The following is a 22,547-nucleotide window of genomic DNA, read 5'->3' as shown; positions in this document are numbered from 1 at the left end:
GGAACAGGTTTATAAGCAGGTGTAGGGGCAGAGAGAGGGGGGAGGGGAGGAAAGAACAAAAGGGAAGGTCTGTGATTGGGTGGAAGGCAGGAGAGATTGAATGACAAAAGGGATGATGGTGCCAGGCAAAAGGAGATGGTAATGGGACAAGTTAAGAAGCAAAAGATGACTAGATGAAATGTAAATGGCAATGGCAGAATGATCGACAGCTGCCATGTGAGAGGAAAAAAAGGATAGGGGCAGGGGTTATAATCTGAAATTGTTGAACTCAATGTTGAGTCCAGAAGGCTGTAAAGTGCCTAATCGAAAGATGAGGTGCCGTTCTTCGAGCTTACGTTGAACTTCATTGGAACAGTGTAAGAGGCCGAGGGCGGAGAGGTCAGAGTGGGAATGGAGCGGTGAATTAAAATGACAGGCGACCGGAAGCTCAGGGTCACCCTTACGGACTGAACGGAGGTGTTCCGCAAAGCAGTCACCCAATCTGCGTTTGGTCTCCCCAATGTAGAGGAGACCGCATTGTGAGCAGCGAATACAGTATACTAGATTGCAAGAAGTACAAGTAAATCGCTGTTTCACCTGGAAGGGGTGTTTGGGGCCCTGGACAGTGGGAAGGGAGGAGGTAAAAGGGCAGGTGTTGCATCTCCTGCGCTTGCACGGGAAGGTGCCAGGTGAAGGGGAAGGGCTGTTAGGGGTGATTGAGGAGTGGATCAGGGTGATCTGTTAGTCTGTGTGTGTGTGTCTGTCTCTCCCTGTCTTTAACTCTCACTCACTCACTCTCTCTCACACAATCTCTGACTCTCTCACTCTCGGTCAGACGGTTAAGAAGCTGCCGTGAAGAGTGGCCATTTGATTGAGTGTTAGAGTTAACGGCACCCCGGATCTCTCCCAGTTAGAGGGCAGCACTTTGTGGGGTGGGTGGTGGAGGTAAGTGGCCAGCTGTGTCTGCCCCCTTCTCTCATTCTCTTCTCCCCCCACCCCCCCGTGTTATTTTGGTGCTAGCTGTGATGGTGGTGAAGGGGTTTGCAGGTAGAATTTTCCCCAGAGTCATTGGGGACGGACCCTGTGCCAGGACCCCCAGTATTGGGGATGGACCCTGTGCCAGGACCCCCAGTATTGGGGACAGACCCTGTGCCGGGACCCCCGGGGATGGGGATAGACCCTGGGCCGGGACCCCCGGTATTGGGAACAGACCCTGGGCCGGGACCCCCAGTATTGGGGACGGACCCTGGGCCGGGACCCCCAGTATTGGGAACGGACCCTGGGCCGGGACCCCCAGTATTGGGGACGGACCCTGGGCCGGGACCCCCAGTATTGGGGACGGACCCTGGGCCGGAACCCCCAGTATTGGGGACGGACTCTGGGCCGGGACCCCCAGTATTGGGGACGGACTCTGGGCCGGGACCCCTAGTATTGGGGACAGACTCTGGGCCGGGACCCCCGGGGATGGGGTAGACTCTGGGCCGGGATCCCCGGGGATGGGGACAGACCCTGGGCCGGGACCCCCAGTATTGGGGACAGACTCTGGGCTGGGACCCCCGGGGATGGGGACAGACCCTGGGCCGGGACCCCCAGTATTGGGGACGGACTCTGGGCCGGGACCCCTAGTATTGGGGACAGACTCTGGGCCGGGACCCCTAGTATTGGGGACAGACTCTGGGCCTGGCTCTTTAAAGGGGCGGGACGGTTGTGATGAGGCCGCTGGGGGAGGAGCCGGAGCTGGAGCCCGAGAGATGGCGGCGGAGGAGGAAGGAGAGACCCTGGAGTCGTGGCTGAGTGAGTGCGGGGGTCCCGGGATGGGGTAGCGGATTGTGCTCCTGCCCTGGGCCGGGTTCAGGCCGCGGATACACTGTGGTCGGAGCCGGAAGCTCCCGGACGGAGGCTGTGATCAGGCGCTTGGAGTGACCCCTGGAGTAGCCTGTGGGCAGCGGGTGAGACCGACCCCGAGCCAGGGATTGAGGGAGAGAATGAGGGCGAAGGGAGGGTGACCCAGACACCAAGTGCCCGGTGCCCCTGGGTACTGGAGCTGCCTGCTGTGCCTATGGGGGTTGTTTAAAAAAAAGGAAGATTTGCATTTCTATAGCGCCTTTCCCAACCTTTCCCAAAGCGCTTTACAGCCAATGAAGTACTTTTGAAGTGTAGTCACTGTTGTAGTGGAGGAAACGTGGCAGTCAATTTGTGCACAGCAAGCTCACACAAAGTGTCATGTGATAATGACTGGATAATCTGTTTTAGTGATGTTGGTCAAAGGATAAATATCGGCCAGGACACCGGGGAGAACTCCTCCCGCCCCCCACCCTGCTCTTCTTCGATATCGTGCCATGGGATCTTTTACTGCCCACCCGAGAGAGCAGACGGGGCCTCGGTTTAATGCTTCACCCGAAAGACGGCACCTCCGACAGTGCGGCACTCCCTCAGCACTGACACTGGGATGTGTCCGCCTCGATGATCAGCTCAATTCTCTGGAGTGGGACTTGAACCCACGACCTCCTGACCCGGAGGCGAGGGTGACACCTGAGCCACAATGACACCTAAAAAGATTAGTGAGGGGACACCCAGATATGAACTGGGTGGAGTGCAGCGAACCCCACTCGATGCATACAAACAAAGTCTCATCTCTGTCCCCACCCCCCTCCAGTTCTTTTGCACAACCTTTAGTAAAATGCCGGAATATACAGTACTGCACTTAAATCAAACTGATCCAGTGTTTTTTTTATGCTCATTGGATGTGGGCGTTGCAGGCAAGGCCAGCATTTATTGCCCATCTCTGCCCTTGAGAAGGTGGTGGTGAGCCGCTGCAGTCCGTGTGGTGAAGGTACTCCCACAAACTGAGTGTCTTGCTAGGCCATGTCAGAGGGCAGTTAAGAGTCAACCACATTGGAGTCACACACAGACCCAGACCGGGTAAGGACGGCAGGTTTCCTTCCCTAAAGGAAATCAGTGAACCAGATGGCCGGTCACTATTCCCGATACTAGCTTTTTAATTCCAGATTTATTGAATTAACTGAATTTAAAGCCCCAAGCTGCCTGGACCATTAGTCCAGGCCTCTGGATTGCTAGTCCAGTAACATAACCACTGTGCTACTGTTCCCTGTTCTATGCAGCTTTCCTGCTATGGGGGGAGGGGGTGTACATCTGGCTGGTGCCCCTGGGCAGGGGCCCTGTCGGCCAGTGCGTTAAGCTGCCCCCCGCCCCCCCTGGAATCCCGCGACTCTCTGCGTCTTACAGCGTGCGACGTGACCAGATGCGGTTTCACTGTAAAATAAATTCTCCAAGGCGTGAGTGATGGTCCGCTCTGTTTGATTTTTGGGGGGGGGCGGGGTGCGGGTTAATGGTGTTGGTTTTAAAACATTTCCACTGTGCCTTTCTGATAGAGGAAGTAATGTGTGAATTGCAGTAACCCCGGGTGTGGGGTTGCTGAAATTGGCTGACCAGGAAGTCATGGGTTAAGTCACAAGACCAGCACAGTGCCATGTGACCCGGATACAGCTCCTCACTGCCAGCAGCAGCTTGTTTTGCGGGGCGGGGGGGGGAAGGGGCTGGTTTGGCTGTGAGGAAATTCTATTTTATATTATGCACAAGAATTGTGCGTGTTTTCTCAGGGTATTGGTTGATACAGAGTGCTTGTTGTAACACTGTTGTCCCCAAAGATTCACTGACTAGCCACACGTGGCTGTGGCGACAGTGTTTTCGCCTCGTGCACTCATTTTAGTAGAAAACACCGTACACTCAACACGGGAAAATGTGCTTCACGTGGATAGAGAATAAATTGTGTGTTCCTGTTGCAATTTAACGGCCAGTGACAGCAGAAAGAAGTTTTTAAAAACTTCAAGCACAGACTCCATCCGAGTTTATAACTCAACCGATAAGGATCTAACTCTGAATCATCATTTCAGGATTTCTGCTGCTGGGGCAATGCGGCACGTTTAGTACCAAAGTCTTACAGAGACAACGTGAACCTGGCACCAGGAACACGCGCTGCTGGCACAGGAGTGGGGTGGGCGGCCCGTGTTAAAGAATACAGCCACTTCATTCCTTTGTGTACCTCACTCCTGACACTGTCCTCCTGTGGGGCGCCCCCCCTCCCCAATCACCCAGAAAAAACTTGTCGTCAAAAGTAACATGTGAGACATCCGCCAGGCTGAGCGTGTCACGAACGGGCGGCGCGTGGAGCTGGGGGATTGGCTCAAAGACCCCCCCCCCCCAGCTGTGCACAGGGTCTCCAAGTATCGGTGTCGGCTGTGGCTCAGTGGGCAGTGCCCTTGCCTCGGAGTCAGAGGGTCGAGGGTTCAAGACCCACTCCAGAGACTTGATCACATAAATCCAGACTGACACTCCAGTGCAGTACTGAGGGAGTGCTGCACTGTCGGAGGGGCAGTACTGAGGGAGTGCTGCACTGTCGGAGGGGCAGTACTGAGGGAACGCCGCACTGTCGGAGGGGCAGTACTGGGGGAGCGCCGCACTGTCGGAGGGGCAGTACTGGGGGAGCGCCGCACTGTCGGAGGGGCAGTACTGAGGGAGTGCTGTACCGTTGGAGGGGCAGTACTGAGGGAGCGCCGCACTGTCGGAGGAGCAGTACTGAGGGAGCGCCGCACTGTCGGAGGGGCAGTACTGCGGGAGCGCCGCACTGTCGGAGGAGCAGTACTGAGGGAGTGCTGCACTGTCGGAGGAGCAGTACTGAGGGAGTGCTGTACTGTCGGAGGTGCCGTCTTTCGGATGAGGCGTTAAACCGAGGCCCCGTCTTCCCTCTCAGTGGACGTAAAAGATCACGTGGCACTATTTCAATAGAAGAGCAGGGGAGTTATCCCCCATATCCTGGGGGCCAATATTTATCCACCAACCAAAATCACTAAAACAGACTATCTGGACATGATCACATTGCTGTTTGTGGGAGCTTGCTGTGTGTAATTGGCTGCCGGGTTTGCTACATTACAACAGCGACTACACTTCAGAAGTAGCTGTAAAGCTATCTGGGACGTCCTGAGGTCATGAAGGAGGCTGAAGAAATACAAGTCTTTTAAGCAGCAAAAACTGCACAGAATGGAGCTGGGAAGATTCACTGGCCTGGCCAGTAGCTCCCAACCCATTGGGGAAATGGCCGGATCCAAGTGGGAAGAATCCCAATTCCCCTTGTTTGATGCGCCTCTCCCAGTGCCCAGTTTTGGCTGGCCCTCCAACAATGCTGTGGAGCAGCTGAGCTTGGAGATCAGATTATCGGATCTGCCACGGACGGTGGAATCTAGCTCCAATGCCCCGAGTCGTGGGTCAAAGTCAACATTGTTCCCACAGTCTCACCGTGTTAATGTGTAACTCATACCCGGGTATCCATTATTCTATATATAAACCCCCCGAACCCCTCGATTAGATTCCAGCCTGTAACTCACTCCCGGGGGGTCTGTTGTTCTATATATAAACCCCCCCGAACCCCTCGATTAGATTCCAGCCTGTAACTCACTCCCGAGTATCTGTTACTCTATATATAAACCCCCCCGAATCCCTCGATTAGATTTCAGCCTGTAACTCACTCCCGGGGGTCTGTTATTCTATATATAAACCCCCTGAACCCCTCGATTAGATTCCAGCCTGTAACTCACTCCTGGTTATCCATTAATCCATATATAAACCAGCCGAGACCCATTATCTTAATGTCCCTTTTCTCCTGGGTTGCTTGCAGCAGTGTCCGGGGATATTAAATCTTTAATTCCTGGAGATTCCGGGACAATCGTGGCGGGTCGGGAACTCTGAGCCGGACCTAGGCGCGATCCGTAACGTGAAAAGCCAAATCCCGCAGATGCGGCTAATCTGAAACGAAAGCAGCACGGCGCAAAGGCCCAGCACGCCTGTCGGTATCGCGATGGATGAGAGGAGTTCACAGTTCAGGCGTGGAGCCTTTGTCAGCATGTGGTGTTTGTTCTAATGTGTCTGTGTGTTTCTTTTAAAGATAAAGCTACCAACCCACTAAACACTGACGAGCAATGGGAACAGATCAAAGGGTTCTGCGATCAGGTCAATTTGGAGCTGGAGGGGTAAGTGCGGGACTGGTTATTAAAGTGACTGCAGTATCAGGAGAGATTGCACTCGTTCTGTGAGACACGCGTGGCAGCTTACAGTTCGGATCATTGTTCTTCACCCTGTTCCAGGGTCACTGGAAAAACCGGCAGGACTGTGGGGAAAGAGCGGGGGGATGGGACTAATTGGAGAGCTCTTTCAAAGAGCCGGCACAGGCACGATGGCCCGAATGGCCTCTTTCAGTGCCGTCTCATAAGAAGTGGGGGTAGGCCATTCGGCCCCTCGAGCCTGCTCCGCCATTCAATAAGATCATGGCTGATCGTCGACCTCAACTCCACTTTCCCGCCCGATCCCCATATCATAGAATGGTTACAGCACAGAAGGAGGCCATTCGGCCCGTCGAGCTCATGCCAGTTCTCTGCAAGAGCACTTCAGCTAGTCCCACTCCCCCTGCCCTTTCCCCGTAGCCCTGCAAATTTTTTTCCTTCACCTCTATCAAATCTCCTCTCAACCTTCTCTGCTCCAAGGAGAACAACCCCAGTTTCTCCAGTCTATCCACGTAACTGAAATCCCTCATCCCTGGAACCATTCTTGTAAATCTTTCCTGCACCTTCTCTAAGGCCTTCACATCCTTCCTAAAGTGCGTTGCCCAGAATTAGACACAATACTCCAGTTGAGGCCGAACCAGTGTTTCATACAGGTTCATCATAACTTCCTTGATATTCCTTGATTCCCTTAGTATCCAAAACTCTTATCGATCTCAGCCTTGAATATACTCATCGACTGAGCCTCCACAGCCCTCTGGGGTAGAGAATTCCAAAGATTCACCACCCTCTGAGTGAAGAAATTCCTCATCTCAGTCCTAAATGGCCGACCCCTTATCCTGAGACTGTGACCCCTAGTTCTAGACTCTCCAGCCAGGGGAAACATCTGCCCAGCATCCACCCTGTCAATCCCCCTTAAGTATTTTATACATTTCAGTGAGATCACCTATCATTCTATGATTTTAAAAAGCAGGGCAGATGTAACAGGAATACAGTTTAAGCATGGGGTCCTGATGGTGGGCCGCCATCTTTGTAAAGGCACTGTACCGAACGGTATTAACTGAAGAGATGAAAACGCGAACGAGCGACAATTGAAATGTAAACTTCTGTCTTCAGCCCACAGATTGCAACTCGCCTATTGGGCCACAAAATCCAGTCGCCACAAGAAAGGGAGGCGTTGTACGCACTAACGGTGAGCACGTAACTTTACACACGAGTCCCATCAGGACAGGTACAGCACGGGTTAGATACAGAGTAAAGCTCCCTCTACACTGTCCCATCAAACACTCCCAGGGCAGGTACAGCACGGGTTAGATACAGAGTAAAGCTCCCTCTACACTGTTCCATCAAACACTCCCAGGGCAGGTACAGCACAGGTTAGATACAGAGTAAAGCTCCCTCTACACTGTCCCATCAAACACTCCCAGGGCAGGTACAGCACGGGTTAGATACAGAGTAAAGCTCCTTCTACACTGTCCCATCAAACACTCCCAGGGCAGGTACAGCACGGGTTAGATACAGAGTAAAGCTCCCTCTACACTGTCCCATCAAACACTCCCAGGGCAGGTACAGCACGGGTTAGATACAGAGTAAAGCTCCCGCTACACTGTCCCATCAAACACTCCCAGGGCAGGTACAGCACGGGTTAGATACAGAGTAAAGCTCCCTCTACACTGTCCCCATCAAACACTCCCAGGGCAGATACAGCACGGGTTAGATACAGAGTAACGAACATAAGAACATAAGAAATAGGAGCAGGAGTAGGCCAATCGGCCCCTCGAGCCTGCTCCGCCATTCAATAAGATCATGGCTGATCTGATCCTAACCGCCAATCTACTATCACAGAACCATCTCCTGAATCTAACAGAATTAGACACACGAAATAGGAGCAGGATCAGGCTACACGGCCCCTGGGCCCGCTCCGCTACCCACAGGGCCATGACCGATCCGAACCTAGACTCCTGTCCAAATTCCTGCCCGCTCCCCGTAACCCTTTATTCCCTTTACTTCTAGGAAACTGTCTATTTCTGTTTTAAATTTATGTAATGATGTAGCTTCTACAGCTTTTTGGGGCAGCATATTCCATGGGCCTACCACCCTCTGAGTGAAGTAGTTCCTCCTCATCTCAGTTTTGAAAGCGCAGCCCCTTATTCTAAGACTATGCCCCCTAGTTCTAGTTTCACCCATCATCGGGAACATCCTCCCCGCATCCACCCGATCCAACCCCTTCACAATCTTATATGTTTCAATAAGATCGCCTCTCATTCTTCTGAACTCCAATGAGTAGAGTCCCAATCTACTCAACCTCTCCTCATATGTCCATCCCCTCATCCCCGGGATTAACCGAGTGAACCTTCTTTGTACTGACTCGAGAGCAAGTATGTCTTTTCTTAAGTATGGACACCAAAACTATATGCAGTATTCCAGGTGCAGTCTCACCAATACCTTGTACAACTGAAGCAATACCTCCCTATTTTTATATTCTATCCCCCTAGCAATGAAAGCCAACATTCCATTGGCCTTCTTAATCACTTGCTGCACCTGCATACTAACCTTTTGAGTTTCGTGCACCAGGACCCTCGGATCCCTTTGTACTTCAGTACTTTCCAGTTTCTTGCCATTAAGATAATAACTTGCTCTACGATTTTTCCTGCCAAAGTGCATAACCTCACACTTTCCAGTATTGTATTCCAGTAAAGCTCCCTCTACACTGTCCCCATCAAACAGTCCCAGGGCAGGTACAGCACGGATTAGATACAGAGTAAAGCTCTCTCTACATCAATTGATCTCCTCGCAATGCAAAAATATGATAAAGGAAAATAGGAATTGATAGACGGACAAAGACCGAGGTCCATCTAGTTCACCTTCTACCATCATGGTAGTCCCATGATATGATCATTGAGTTGTTGACCAATCACTGCGATTAATCTCTGTCAGTGAGTCTACAACAGACCCAGACATGAGGTGAGGAAACCCCCAGTGGGGGAGAGCTTTGGGAACCAGAGGAAAGTCACCGGTTCCTCCTGAGCTCGCTGCACTCACCCCACGTCCTGTCTCAAATTACTCCTATACTGGATCCTAAAATGTTATTTCCTGAAAGTAATCTATCTAATTTGAATTTGAATGAATCAATACTAACATCTCCCACTGTGTCCCCAGGAGCCTGTTCCATTGATTGGCCTCTGGGCCTGTGTTGTGGCTGCTGGTTTGGGGTCGATGTTTCTGTGTTGTGTGCGGAGTCTGATGACCTGCTCTCTTTCCACAGGTGTTGGAGACCTGCATGAGCAACTGCGGCAAGCGGTTTCAGAGCGAAGCCGGGAAATTTCGATTTTTAAATGATCTAATTAAAGTGTTATCACCAAAGGTACCTGTGTCCTTGATCAATATTGTATCTTTGAGTCTTGGTGCTAACGTTAAATGTTATGGCGCTTTCTTATCTGATTTTCTTAGTTTGCCTGTGTGAGAGTTCCAGTTTTTCCTCGACCCTTTGTGTGAAGAAGTGCTTCCTGACATCACCCCTGAACGGCCTGGCTCTAATTTTAAGGTTCTGCCCCCTTGTTCTGGACTCCCCCCACCAGAGGAAATAGATTCTCTCTGTTGAATCTTTTAATCATTTTAAACACCTCGATTAGATCACCCCTTAATCTTCTATACTCGAGGGAATACAAGCCCAGTCTGTCCTCGTAATTTAACCCTTTAAGCCCCGGTGAATCTACGCTGCTCCCCCCTCCAAGGCCAGTGTATCCTTCCTGAGGTGCGGGGCCCAGAACTGAACGCCGTTATTCCAGAGCGGGTCTGAGCAGTGCGCCTCCAGCCACCTCGGAAATTGCCAAACGCACCCCTTGCTGAAAGGGGTTGCCCCCAGAAAGTGGCTCTGTTGACAGGAGGAGACTCACTCGGATGACGTAACCCTCTCTGGCAGGCTGGGTGTCACCTGGATTCCCCGACTCTCTTCTGACACTTTACAAGCTCCCTGAGCGAGCTGTGGCTTTCAGCTGAAGGACGGAGGGAGGATGGCAGAGTGTCAGCAGAGCGCAGGGAGCCAGGACTGCAGCTCCCTAAACTCGGACCTTTTTTGATTTGCTTTTTCACTCCCTGTAGTACCTGGGCTTGTGGTCCTCGGAACAAGTGAAGACCAAGTTAATAGAAATATTGTACAGCTGGACACTGTGGCTGCCAGACGAAATAAAAATCAGAGACGCCTATCAGATGCTGAAGAAGCAAGGTGTGTAACACGTGACCAACTCAGCGAACCGTGTGTAACATGTTCCTCCCACACCCCATGTACACTCTCCCCTATCACAGACTCTACCCACCCATTGAATCTCCTCCCACACCCCATGTACAATCTCCCCTATCACAGACTCTACCCACCCATTGTACATGGGCTGTGGGAGGAGATTCAATGTTCCCTAGAGAGAGCAGAACAATTTGAGAAAGGTGTTAAATCTAATCCTGGCCACACTGCATGCATTATGAGATGTTGGGGGTGGGGGGGGGGGCACAGTAATATGATACTCTTACTGTCAGTGTAGTGTAACCATCTGGTTTTCCTTCCATGTGTTTTATGTCCCACTATTTAGGTATCATAAAGCAGGATCCTAAATTACCGGATGAGAAACCTTTGCCCCCGCCTTCTCCGAGAATGAAGAGCTCGCTTTTTGATGAGGATGAGAAATCAAAGGTAAAAGAAACACTCCTTCAACCGTACGCATGTGTGAACACTGACAGGGCACTGCCACCCTGGACAGGTGTTTGACCAGCCTTCCCATCCTCGGGGATTTCAACCTGCACCTCAACTCCCCCAGCTCCTCTCCTCCAACTGTACCTGTCTCCTTCCCTTCCTCAACTCCCCCAGCTCCTCTCCTCCAACTGTACCTGTCTCCTTCCCTTCCTCAACTCCCCCAGCTCCTCTCCTCCGACTGCACCTCTCTCCTTCCCTTCCTCAACTCCCCCAGCTCCTCTCCTCCAACTGTACCTGTCTCCTTCCCTTCCTCAACTCCCCCAGCTCCTCTCCTCCGACTGCACCTCTCTCCTTCCCTTCCTCAACTCCCCCAGCTCCTCTCCTCCAACTGTACCTGTCTCCTTCCCTTCCTCAACTCCCCCAGCTCCTCTCCTCCGACTGCACCTCTCTCCTTCCCTTCCTCAACTCCCCCAGCTCCTCTCCTCCAACTGTACCTGTCTCCTTCCCTTCCTCAACTCCCCCAGCTCCTCTCCTCCGACTGCACCTCTCTCCTTCCCTTCCTCAACTCCCCCAGCTCCTCTCCTCCAACTGTACCTGTCTCCTTCCCTTCCTCAACTCCCCCAGCTCCTCTCCTCCAACTGTACCTGTCTCCTTCCCTTCCTCAATTCCCCCAGCTCCTCTCCTCCAACTGTACCTGTCTCCTTCCCTTCCTCAACTCCCCCAGCTCCTCTCCTCCGACTGCACCTCTCTCCTTCCCTTCCTCAACTCCCCCAGCTCCTCTCCTCCAACTGTACCTCTCTCCTTCCCTTCCTCAATTCCCCCAGCTCCTCTTCTACATAAGAACATAAGAAATAGGAGCAGGAATAGGCCACTTGGCCCCTCGAGCCTGCTCCGCCATTCAATAAGATCATGGCTGATCTCGGGCTCAAAGCCACTTCCCCGCCCGCTCCCCATAACCCTTCACTCCCTTATCTTGTAAAAATCTCCCTATCTCCACCTTAAATGTATTCAATGACCCAGCCTCCACGGCTCTCTGGGGCAGAGAATTCCACAGATTTACGACTCACCTGAGAGAAGAAATTCCTCCTCACCTCCGTTCTAAAAAGGCGACCCTTTATTCTAAATCTGTGCCCCCGCGTTTTAGATTTCTCCACGAGGGGAAACATCCTCTCTGCATCTACCTTGTCGAGCCCCCTCAGTAACTTATATATTTCAATAAGATCACCTCTCATTCTTCTAAATTCCAATGAGTATAGGCCCAACATGCTCAATCTTTCCTCATAAGTCAACCCCCTCATCTCTGGAATTAACCGAGTGAATCGTCTCTGAACTGCCTCCAATGCAAGTATATCCTTCCTTAAATAAGGAGACCAAAACTGTGCTCAGTACTCAAGGTGTGGTCTCACCAACACCCTGTACAGTTGTAGCAGGACTTCCCTGCTTTTATACTCCAACCCTTTTGAAATAAAGGCCAACATTCCATTTGCCTTTTGATTACTTGCTGTACCTGCATGCTAACTTTTTGTGTTTCATGCACCAGGACCCCCAGGTCCCTCTGAACTGTAGCATTTTGTAATCTCTCTCCATTTAAATAATGTGCTTTTTTATTTTTCCTGCCAAAGTGGATAACCTCGCAATTTCCCACATTATACTCCATCTGCCAAATGTTTGCCCACTCACTTAGCCTGTCTATATCCCTTTGCAGGTTCTTTGAGTCCTCTGCACAACTTGCTTTCCCACCCATCTTTGTATCATCCGCAAACTTGGCTACATTACACTTGGCCCCTTCATCCAAGTCATTAATGTAGATTATAAATAGTTGAGGCCCCAGCACCGATCCCTGTGGCACCCCACTAGTTACCGTTTGCCAACCGGAAAATGACCCATTTATCCCGACTCTCTGCTCCTCCGACTGCACCTGTCTCCTTCCCTTCCTCAACTCCACACTTCACATCAACACCCCAATCCGTACCCTTTGCCGTTACCTTGATCTGGTCGTCCCTCGTGGCCTCTCTGCAGCCATGGTTTTGACCACTGACTAACCTTTCTCTGACCTTCTCTCCCTTTCCACTCAACCGACCTTGGGGTCGTGAAAGGTGCTATATAAATGTAAAGTCTGTCTTTTCTTATCCCTGCCCCGGAGCATGCCATCACGGTGGTGGTGGGACAGTAAATTTTGGGAAAATCAATCATGGAAAGTAAATAAATTGATATTCGGAGAGTTGGAGAGTCCCAATTCTACCCTCTGGTGGCAAATGAGCCCAGAGAAAACAGAACATCCGTAAAGCACAAAATAGTAATTGGCGAATCCTTTCTGTAAAATCCTGTCTCCACAGCTCCTGGCGAGACTTCTCAAGAGCAACCACCCAGAGGACCTGCAGGCTGCCAACAGACTGATCAAGAATGTCATCAAAGAGGTGAGTTCATTCACAGCCGTTGGGAAACTATCGAGCGCCTGTAAAACACAACTCTGGGCAGGAGCAGTATGAATCCGCACTGACCTCCTTCACCAGCATTGTATCCCATTAACCTCCTTAACCAGCACTGTATCTCCATTAACCTCCTTAACCAGCATTGTATCTCCATTAACCTCCTTAACCAGCATTGTATCTCCATTAACCTCCTTCACCAGCATTGTATCCCATTAACCTCCTTCACCAGCATTGTATCCCATTAACCTCCTTCACCAGCATTGTATCCCATTAACCTCCTTAACCAGCATTGTATCCCATTAACCTCCTTAACCAGCATTGTATCCCATTAACCTCCTTAACTAGCACTGTATCCCCATTAACTGCCTTAACGAGCATTGTATTCCATTAACCTCCTTAACTAGCAGTGTGTATCCCATTAACCTCCCTAACTAGCAGTGTGTATCCTATTAACCTCCTTAACCAGCATTGTTTCTCCATTAACCTCCTTAACTAGCAGTGTGTATCCCATTAACCTTTTTATCCAGCATAGTATTGCATTAACCTCCTTAACTAGCATTGTATCCCATTAACCTCCTTAACTAGCATTGTATCTCCATTAACCTCCTTAACTAGCATTGTATCTCCATTAACCTCCTTAACTAGCATTGTATCTCCATTAACCTCCTTAACTAGCATTGTATCTCCATTAACCTCCTTAACCAGCAGTGTATCTTCCACAAAAAAAATATTCCACTGAGGAAAAAAGGGTGTAAAAGAAAAGATAGCCATCCGTGGCTAAGTAAAGTAATTAAGGATAGTATCCGACTAAAAACAAGGGCATATGAAGTAGCCAAATCTAGTGGGAGGATAGAAGATTGGGAAGTCTTTAAAAGACAGCAAAAAATAACTAAAAGATTGATTAAGAAAGGGAAGATAGATTATGAAAGTAAATTAGCAAAAAACATAAAAACAGATAGCAAAAGTTTCTATAGTTATATAAAAAGAAAAAGGGTGGCTAAATAAATGTTGGTCCCTTAGAGGATGAGACTGGGAAATTAATGGTGGGAAACATGGAGATGGCAAAAACGCTGAACAAATATTTTGTATCAGTCTTTACGGTAGAGGATACTAAGAATATCCCAACACTGGACAAACAGGGGGCTCTAGGGGGGGAGGAGCTAAATACGATTAAAATCACTAAGGAAGTGGTACTTGGTAAAATAATGGGACTCGAGGTGGATAAATCCCCTGGACCTGATGGCTTACATCCTAGGGTCTTGAGGGACGTGGCGGTAGGGATTGTGGATGCATTGGTAATAATTTTCCAAAACTCCCTGGACTCAGCAAAGGTCCCGGCAGATTTGAAAACTGCTAATGTAACACCCTTATTTAAAAAGGGTAGTAGGCAGAAGGCTGGAAACCATAGACCTGTTAGCCTAACATCTGTGGTTGGTAAAATGTTAGAGTCCATTATTAAGGAGACAGTAACGGGACATTTGGATACACATAATTTAATAGGACAAATTCAGCATGGTTTCATGAAGGGGAAGTCATGATTGACAAATTTGCTTGAGTTCTTGAGGAAGTAACATACAGGGTGGATAAAGGGGAACCAATGGACGTAGTGTATTTAGACTTCCAAAAGGCATTTGACAAGGTGCCACACAAAAGATTATTGCTCAAGATAAAAAATCACGGGATTGGGGGTAATATTCTGGTGTGGGTGGAGGATTGGCTCTCTAACAGAAAGCAGAGAGTTGGGATAAATGGTTCATTCTCAGACTGGCAATCAGTAACTAGTGGTGTTCCGCAGGGGTCAGTGCTGGGTCCCCAACTCTTTACAATCTATATTAACGATTTGGAGGAGGGGACCGAGTGTAACATATCAAAGTTTGCAGATGATACAAAGATGGGAGGGAAAGTAGTGAGTGAGGAGGACATAAAAAACCTGCAAAGGGACATAGACAGGCTAAGTAAGTGGGCAGAGATTTGGCAGATGGAATACAATACTGGAAAGTGTGAGGTTATGCACTTTGGCAGGAAAAATCATAGAGCAAGTTATTATCTTAATGGCAAGAAACTGGAAAGTACTGTCGTACAAAGGGATCTGGGGGTCCTGGTGCACGAAACTCAAAAAGTTAGTATACAGGTGCAGCAAGTGATCAAGAAGGCCAATGGAATGTTGGCTTTTATTGCTAGGGGGATAGAATATAAAAACAGGGAGGTATTGCTGCAGTTGTACAAGGTATTGGTGAGACTGCACCTGGAATACTGCATACAGTTTTGGTGTCCATACTTAAGAAAAGACATACTTGCGCTCGAGTCAGTACAAAGAAGGTTCACTCGGTTAATTCCGGGGATGAGGGGATGGACATATGAGGAGAGGTTGAGTAGATTGGGACTCTACTCATTGGAGTTCAGAAGAATGAGAGGCGATCTTATTGAAACATATAAGATTGTGAAGGGGCTTGATCGGGTGGATGCGGTGAGGATGTTCCCAATGATGGGTGAAACTAGAACTAGGGGGCATAATCTTAGAATAAGGGGCTGCTCCTTCAAAACTGAGATGAGGAGAAACTTCTTCACTCAGAGGGTGGTAGGTTTGTGGAATTTGCTGCCCCAGAAAGCTGTGGAAGCTACATCATTAAATAAATTTAAAACCGAAATAGATAGTTTCCTAGAAGTAAAGGGAATTAAGGGTTACGGGGCGCGGGCAGGAAATTGGACATGAGTCTAGGTTCGGCCTGTGGGTAGTGGAGCGGGCCCAGGGGCCGTGTAGCCTGGTTCTGCTCCTACTTCTTGTGTTCTAATTCTGTTAGATTTCAGGAGATGGTTTTATTGCTGTTCCTGGCTGGGGTGGAGATCGCCTTTACAGAAGGTAAGTACTGTAGAAAATATAGGGACGGAGTGAACTCCTGGACGAGTTTCGATCGCCTAGATGGGTCGGAGAGGAATTTCCCAGATTTTTTCTCCCAAATTGGCCATTGGGTTTTTTAAAATCTGGTTTTTCGCCTCCCGGGAGATCACATGGGTTCGGGTGGGATGGAGAGTGATAGTATATTTGAGGTTAGGATCAGATCAGCCATGATCTTGTTGAATGGTGGAGCAGGCTCGAGGGGCCGATTGGCCTACTCCTGCTCCTATTTCTTATGTTCTCCATTAACCTCCTTAACCAGCAGTGTATCTCCATTAACCTCTGATGCGCTATCAATTACTCATAAAAGACTGAGAGTTAAGAGAGTAACTAAAGGCTTTTATTAATAAAAGAATGAAGGTCTGCCTCGAGTGGTCGACCGGTCCAGAAATACAAAGGGCTGGGGAGCAGTCACCTTTATACTAGGACTTGTGGGAGGAGTCAGCCGAGGCATGTCCAGGCATGTACACAGTGGAATACAAACAGTGGTTTACCACATTCACCCCTTGTTTAAAATTGAGTCCGGCGGGGTGAAGTGTATTAAAAGTTAGTGTATTGGAGTCTCTCCGGAGGTCTTGTCTGCCGCTGTGATCGGCGTGGCAACGGCAGGGGTAGTGGAGCTTCCGGCGTCGAGTCCTGCGTGGGCTGTGGCACAGGCGTGTCGTCCTCGTAGAGGTCGAGCGGGTCGCGGGGCCCAGGCCTGCCGTCTGCTGGGGCTGGATATCGGATCGTGGGGGGGGGGTGGTAGTGAGTAGTGGGTTACTGCGGCCCCCGAGGGTGCAAGGTCTCTTATGGAGACTGTGTCCTCCCGCCCGTCCGGGTATGTAATGTAAGCATACTGGGGGTTGGCGTGGAGGAGGTCGACCCTCTCGACCAGGGGGTCCGTTTTATGGGTCCTCACGTGCCTTCTCAGTAGGACCGGCCCTGGGGACGTCAGCCATGGCGGTAGCGATGTCCCCGATGTGGACTTCCTTGGGAAGACAAACATTTTCTCATGAGGGGTGGCGTTAGTGGCAGTGCAGAGCAGTGACCGAATAGAGTGGAGCGCATCGGGGAGCACATCCTGCCAGCGGGAGGTTGGAAGGCCCCTAGACTTTAAGGCTAGCAGGGCGGCCTTCCAAACTGTCGCATTTTCTCTTTCCACCTGTCCGTTCCCCCGGGGGTTGTAACTGGTGGTCCTGCTTGTGGCAATACCCCTAGTTAGCAGGTACTGACGGAGTTCGTCGCTCATAAACGACGAGCCCCGGTCGCTATGGATATAGCTGCGGAAACCGAACAGAGTGAAGAGGTCGTTCAGACATTTAATGGCCGTGGCACTGGTCATGTCCGGGCAGGGGATGGCGAACGGGAAACGGGAGTACTCATCAATAATATTGAGGAAGTACACATTGCGGTCGGAGGAGGGGAGAGGCCCTTTAAAATCAACGCGAAGGGGCGAGTGGCTTTTATCAGGTGGGCCCTGTCTGGTCTATAAAAGTGCGGTTTGCACTCAGCGCAGACTTGGCAGATCCTGGTCATGGTCCTGACCTCCTCAATAGAGTAAGGCAGGTTGCGGGCCTTGATGAAGTGGAAGAACCTGGTGACCCCCGGGTGGCAGAGGTCATTGTGGAGGGCCCGCAGTCTATCGATCTGCGCGCTGGCGCAGGTGCCACGCGATAGCGCATCCGGGGGTTCATTGAGCTTCCCGGGCCGGTACAAGATCTCGTAATTGTCGGTGGAAAGTTCGATTCTCCACCTCAAGATCTTGTCATTTTTGATTTTGCCCCTCTGCTTGTTGTTAAACATGAAAGCAACTGAACGTTGGTCAGTGAGCAGGGTAAATCGTTTTCCGGCCAGGTAGTGCCTCCAATGACGCACAGCCTCCACAATCGCCTGGGCCTCCTTCTCAACAGCGGAGTGTCTGGTCTCCGGGCCTTGGAGGGTTCGTGAAAAGAAGGCCACGGGTCTCCCCGCCTGATTGAGGGTAGCAGCCAGGGCAAAGTCGGACGCGTCGCTTTCCACCTGGAAGGGGATGGATTCGTCCACTGCGTGCATGGTGGCTTTGGCAATGTCTTCCTTGATACGGTGGAAGGCTAAGCGGGCCTCTGCCGTCAAGGGAAAAGAGGTGGACTTGATCAGCGGATGGGCCTTGTCCGCATAGTAGGGGACCCACTGGGCATAATAGGAGAAAAACCCTAGGCACCTCTTCAGGGCCTTGAGGCAGTGGGAGTTCCATAAGGGGACGCATCCGGTCGGGGTCGGGGCCGATGACTCCGTGTTCCACAACACAGCCAAGGATGGCGAGGCGGTTTGTGCGGAATATGCACTTCTCCTTGTTATATGTCAGGTTCAGGAGTTGGGCGGTGCGGAGGAATTTTTCGAGGTTTGCGTCATGGTCCTGCAAGTCACGGCCGCAGATGGTCACATTGTCCAGATATGGGAAAGTGGCCTGCAACGCATTTTGATCTACCATCCGGTCCATCTCCCTTTGGAAGACGGAGACCCCGTTGGTGACGCCAAAGGGAACCCTAAGGAAGTGGTAGAGGCGTCCGTTTGCCTCAAAGGCAGTATACTGGCGGTCCTCAGGGCGGATAGGGAGCTGGTGGTACGCTGATTTCAGGTCAATGGTCGAGAAGACGCGGTACTGCGCGATCTGGTTGACCATATCAGCTATGCGGGGGAGTGGGTAGGCGTCCAGCAGGGTGTAGCGATTTATTGTCTGGCTGTAGTCGATGACCAGGCGCTGCTTCTCGCCGGTCTTAACGACCACAACCTGGGCTCGCCAGGGGCTGGTGCTGCCCTCAATAATCCCTTCCTTCAGGAGCCGCTCCACTTCGGTTTTAATGAAAACCCTGTCCCCGGCACTGTATCGCCTGCTCTTTGTGGCGATGGGCTTACAGTCGGGGGTGAGGTTAGCAAACAGTGGGGGGGGGGGGGGTGACTCTGAGTGTGGAGAGGTTGCACCTGGTGCGCGGCGGGCAATTTGGGAGCTGCTGGCTGCGGACTGTGAGTGGGGGTAGGGGTCCACCGTACGCCATCGTAACACTTTTAAGGTGGCACTGAAAATCTAACCCCAGCAGGACGGCAGCGCAGAGGTCGGGCAGGACCAGAAGTTTAAAATGATCGTACACGGTCCCGTCTACTACGAGTGTCACTATGCAGTAGCCGCCGATGTCCGCCGACTGGGACTCGGAGGCCATAGAAATCCGCTGGTGCGCAGGCAGGACTGGGAGAGAGCAACGCCGCACCGTGTCGGGGTGGACGAAGCTCTCCGTGCTCCCAGAGTCAAAAAGGCAGATTGTATCGTGGCCATTTACCTTAATGTCCATTGTGGAACTGGCCAGCTGGTGCGGTCTCGCTTGGTCCAGTGTAACGGATGCCAGCGTAGGGGTTGGTGTGTCGCTGCGGGTATCAGATGAGGCGGTGTTGGGGGCCTGCTGCGTTCCGGCTGTCGTCCAAGATGGCGGCGTCCATGATCCCCATGTGGCTGGAGGCGTCCAAAATGGCTGCTGTACCGGTGGTTCGCACATGGCCGGGGAGGCCCAAGATGGCGGCCCGCATGGCCCACACGCGGCGCTGCTGGGGTTCGGGGTGGCTTTGGCCCTGCAGACGTTAGCGTAGTGTCCCTTCTTCCCGCAGCCCGAGCAGATCGCGTTTTTCGCCGGGCAGCGCGCTCTGGGGTGTTTTGCCTGGCCACAGAAGTAGCATTTCTGGCCTTGGGACACTGCTGCGGTAGTTGGGCCATTGCTGGGGTGTGGCTGGGGTGGCACGGCACTATGAGGCGGTCCTACCGTGTCCCAGGCTGTCATTCCCCGCGGCGTCCACGGTGCAGAGGAGTAGGCATCCATGCCCCGGTAGGCTGCATCCAATGATAGTGCGAGTTCAGAGGCCTTGTTGAGGTCGAGGTCACTCTGCTCCAACAGTCGCTGTCGGGTGTAATTGGATCTGTGGCCCGCTACAAAAGCGTCCCGGATAAGTTCCTCTGTGTACACGGCGGCCTTTACATCCTTACAACCACAGGCCCGGCCAAGCACAGACAGTGCCTGAAGGTATTCCACGGTCGATTCCCCAGGTTGTTGTTTACGACTCCCCAGAAGGTGCCTGGCGTACACTTCGTTCACTGGGCGCGTGTACTGGTCCTTGAGGAGCTTGATAGCGTCCGCGTACGAGGTCGCGTCTTGGATGATCGAGTACACTCAGTGGTTCACTTTGGAGGTCAGGACATCCAGTTTGTCCTCGTCCGATTTGATTGCTTCGGAGGCGGTCAGGAATTTTTCGAAACACTTAAGCCAGTGAGTAAACTTGGTGGATGAGTCCGCCTCCCGATGATCTAAGTCCAGGCATGCTGGTGTGAGGATCTTCTCCATTATAAAAATTTTGTTAATAAAATTGATGCGCTATCAATTACTCATAAAAGACTGAGAGTTAAGAGAGTAACTAAAGGCTTTTATTAACAAAAGAATGAAGGTCTGCCTCGAGTGGTCGACCGGTCCAGAAATACAAAGGGCTGGGGAGCAGTCACCTTTATACTAGGACTTGTGGGAGGAGTCAGCCGAGGCATGTCCAGGCATGTACACAGTGGAATACAAACAGTGGTTTACCACAACCTCCTTAACCAGCAGTGTATCTCCATTAACCTCCTTAACCAGCACTGTATCTCCATTAACCTCCTTAACCAGCATTGCATCTCCAGTAACCTCCTTAACCAGCAGTGCATCTCCGTTAACCTCCTTAACCAGCAGTGCATCTCCGTTAACCTCAACCAGCAGTGCATCTCGTTAACCTCCTTAACCAGCAGTGCATCTCCGTTAACCTCCTTAACCAGCAGTGCATCTCCATTAACCTCCTTAACCAGCATTGTCTCCCCAGTAACCTGCTTAACCAGCAGTGACGAGGGGGTGAGAGACAGCACTTTGGTGGGGAGTGAGGGGTTGCTCATTCAAATCAGTCGGGACTAACTCAGCAATTTGACTGGATATTTGTAACGGAGTTCCCTCAGCCGGTGTGGAGCGATCACAGACACTGGGCTGTGGTTCAAACATAGAAAACATAGAAAGTTACAGCACGGAAGGAGGCCATTTCGGCCCATCGTGTCCGCGCCGACCAACAAAGAGCTATCCAGCCTAATCTCACGTCCCAGCTCTTGGTCCGTAGCCCTGCAGGTTACAGCATCCCAAGTGCACATCCAAGTACTTGAAACATAGAAACATAGAAGATAGGAGCAGGAGTAGGCCATTCGGCCCCTCGAGCCTGCTCCGCCATTCAATGAGATCATGGCTGATCATCCAAATTCAGTACCCTGTCCCTGCCTTCTCCCCATATCCCTTGATCCCTTTAGCCTTAAGAAATATATCCAACTCCTTCTTGAATATATTTAATGAATTGGCCTCCACTGTCCTCTGTGGCAGAGAATTCCACAGGTTCACCACTCTCTGGGTGAAGAAATTCCTCCTCATCTCAGTCCTAAATGGCTTACCCCTTATCCTTAGACTGTGACCCCTGGTTCTGGACTCCCCTGCCATCAGAAACATCCTTCCTGCATCTAGTCTGTCCAGGCCTGACAGAATTTTATAGGTTTCGATGCGATCCCCTCTCAATCTTCTAAACTCCAGTGAGTATAAGCCCAATCGACACAATCTCTCCTCGTACGTCATTCCTGCCATCCCAGGTATCAGCCTGGTGAATCTTCGCTGCACTCCTTCCATGTCAAGAACATCCTTCCTCAGATAAGGCGACCAAAACTGCACACAATACTCAAGATGTGGTCTCGCCAAGGCCCTGTACAACTGCAGCAAGACATCCTTGTTCTTGTACTCGAACCCTCTTGCTACGAAGGCCAACATACCATTTGCCTTCTTAACTGCCTGCTGCACCTGCATGCTTACCTTCAGCGACTGGTGCACAAGGACACCCAGGTCTCATTGCACTTCCCCTTCTCCCAATCTATTGCCATTCAAATAATAATCTGCCTTCCTGTTTTTGCCACAAGTGGATAACCTCACATTTATCCACATTTTATAGTGCATTTGCCATGTTTCTGCCCATTCACCTAACCTGTCCAAGGAGTTTCACGACATCCTCCTCACAGCATACCCTCCCACCCAGCTTTGTGTCGTCTGCAAATTTGGAGATATTACATCAAATTCCCTTGTCCAGATCATTAATATATATTGTGAACAGCTGGGGTCCTAGGACCGATCCTTGCGGTACCCCGCTAGTCACTGCCTGCCACTCGGAAAACGACCCTTTTATTCCAACTCTTTGCTTTCTATCCGCCAACCAGTTCTCTATCCAAGTCAATACCTTGCCCCCAATCCCATGTGCCTTAATTTTGCACGCTAATCTCTTATGCGGGACCTTATCGAAAGCCTTCTGAAAGTCCAAATACACCACATCCACTGGTTCTCCCTTATCTATTTTACCAGTTACATCCTCAAAAAATTCCAGTAGATTAATCAAGCACGATTTACCTTTTGTAAATCCATGTTGACTTTGTCCGATCCTGT

The 22,547-nt window shown here is 50.9% G+C and overlaps 1 protein-coding gene across 2 annotated transcripts in view; it reads left to right on the top strand.

Moving 5' to 3' along the window:
- Positions 1–1,665: 1,665 nt before the first annotated feature.
- LOC147110273 (ADP-ribosylation factor-binding protein GGA1-like) overlaps positions 1,666–22,547 on the top strand; it is a 38,944-nt gene continuing 18,062 nt past the window's right edge. For both annotated transcript variants that reach the window (XM_086000073.1, XM_086000074.1), the window contains exons 1-7: positions 1,666–1,773; positions 5,939–6,023; positions 7,167–7,242; positions 9,316–9,414; positions 10,152–10,275; positions 10,634–10,734; positions 13,071–13,151. In XM_086000073.1, coding sequence (XP_085856199.1) covers positions 1,731–1,773; positions 5,939–6,023; positions 7,167–7,242; positions 9,316–9,414; positions 10,152–10,275; positions 10,634–10,734; positions 13,071–13,151 — 609 coding nt within the window. In that variant the 5' untranslated portion in view covers positions 1,666–1,730. The remainder of the gene's footprint in view (positions 1,774–5,938; positions 6,024–7,166; positions 7,243–9,315; positions 9,415–10,151; positions 10,276–10,633; positions 10,735–13,070; positions 13,152–22,547) is intronic.

Source organism: Somniosus microcephalus, chromosome 11 (assembly GCF_052327205.1).
Source record: "Somniosus microcephalus isolate GS21.2 chromosome 11, FLI_Smic_1.0, whole genome shotgun sequence".
NCBI classification, from domain to species: Eukaryota; Metazoa; Chordata; class Chondrichthyes; order Squaliformes; family Somniosidae; genus Somniosus; species Somniosus microcephalus.
This window is presented reverse-complemented; position numbering and strand designations above follow the sequence as displayed.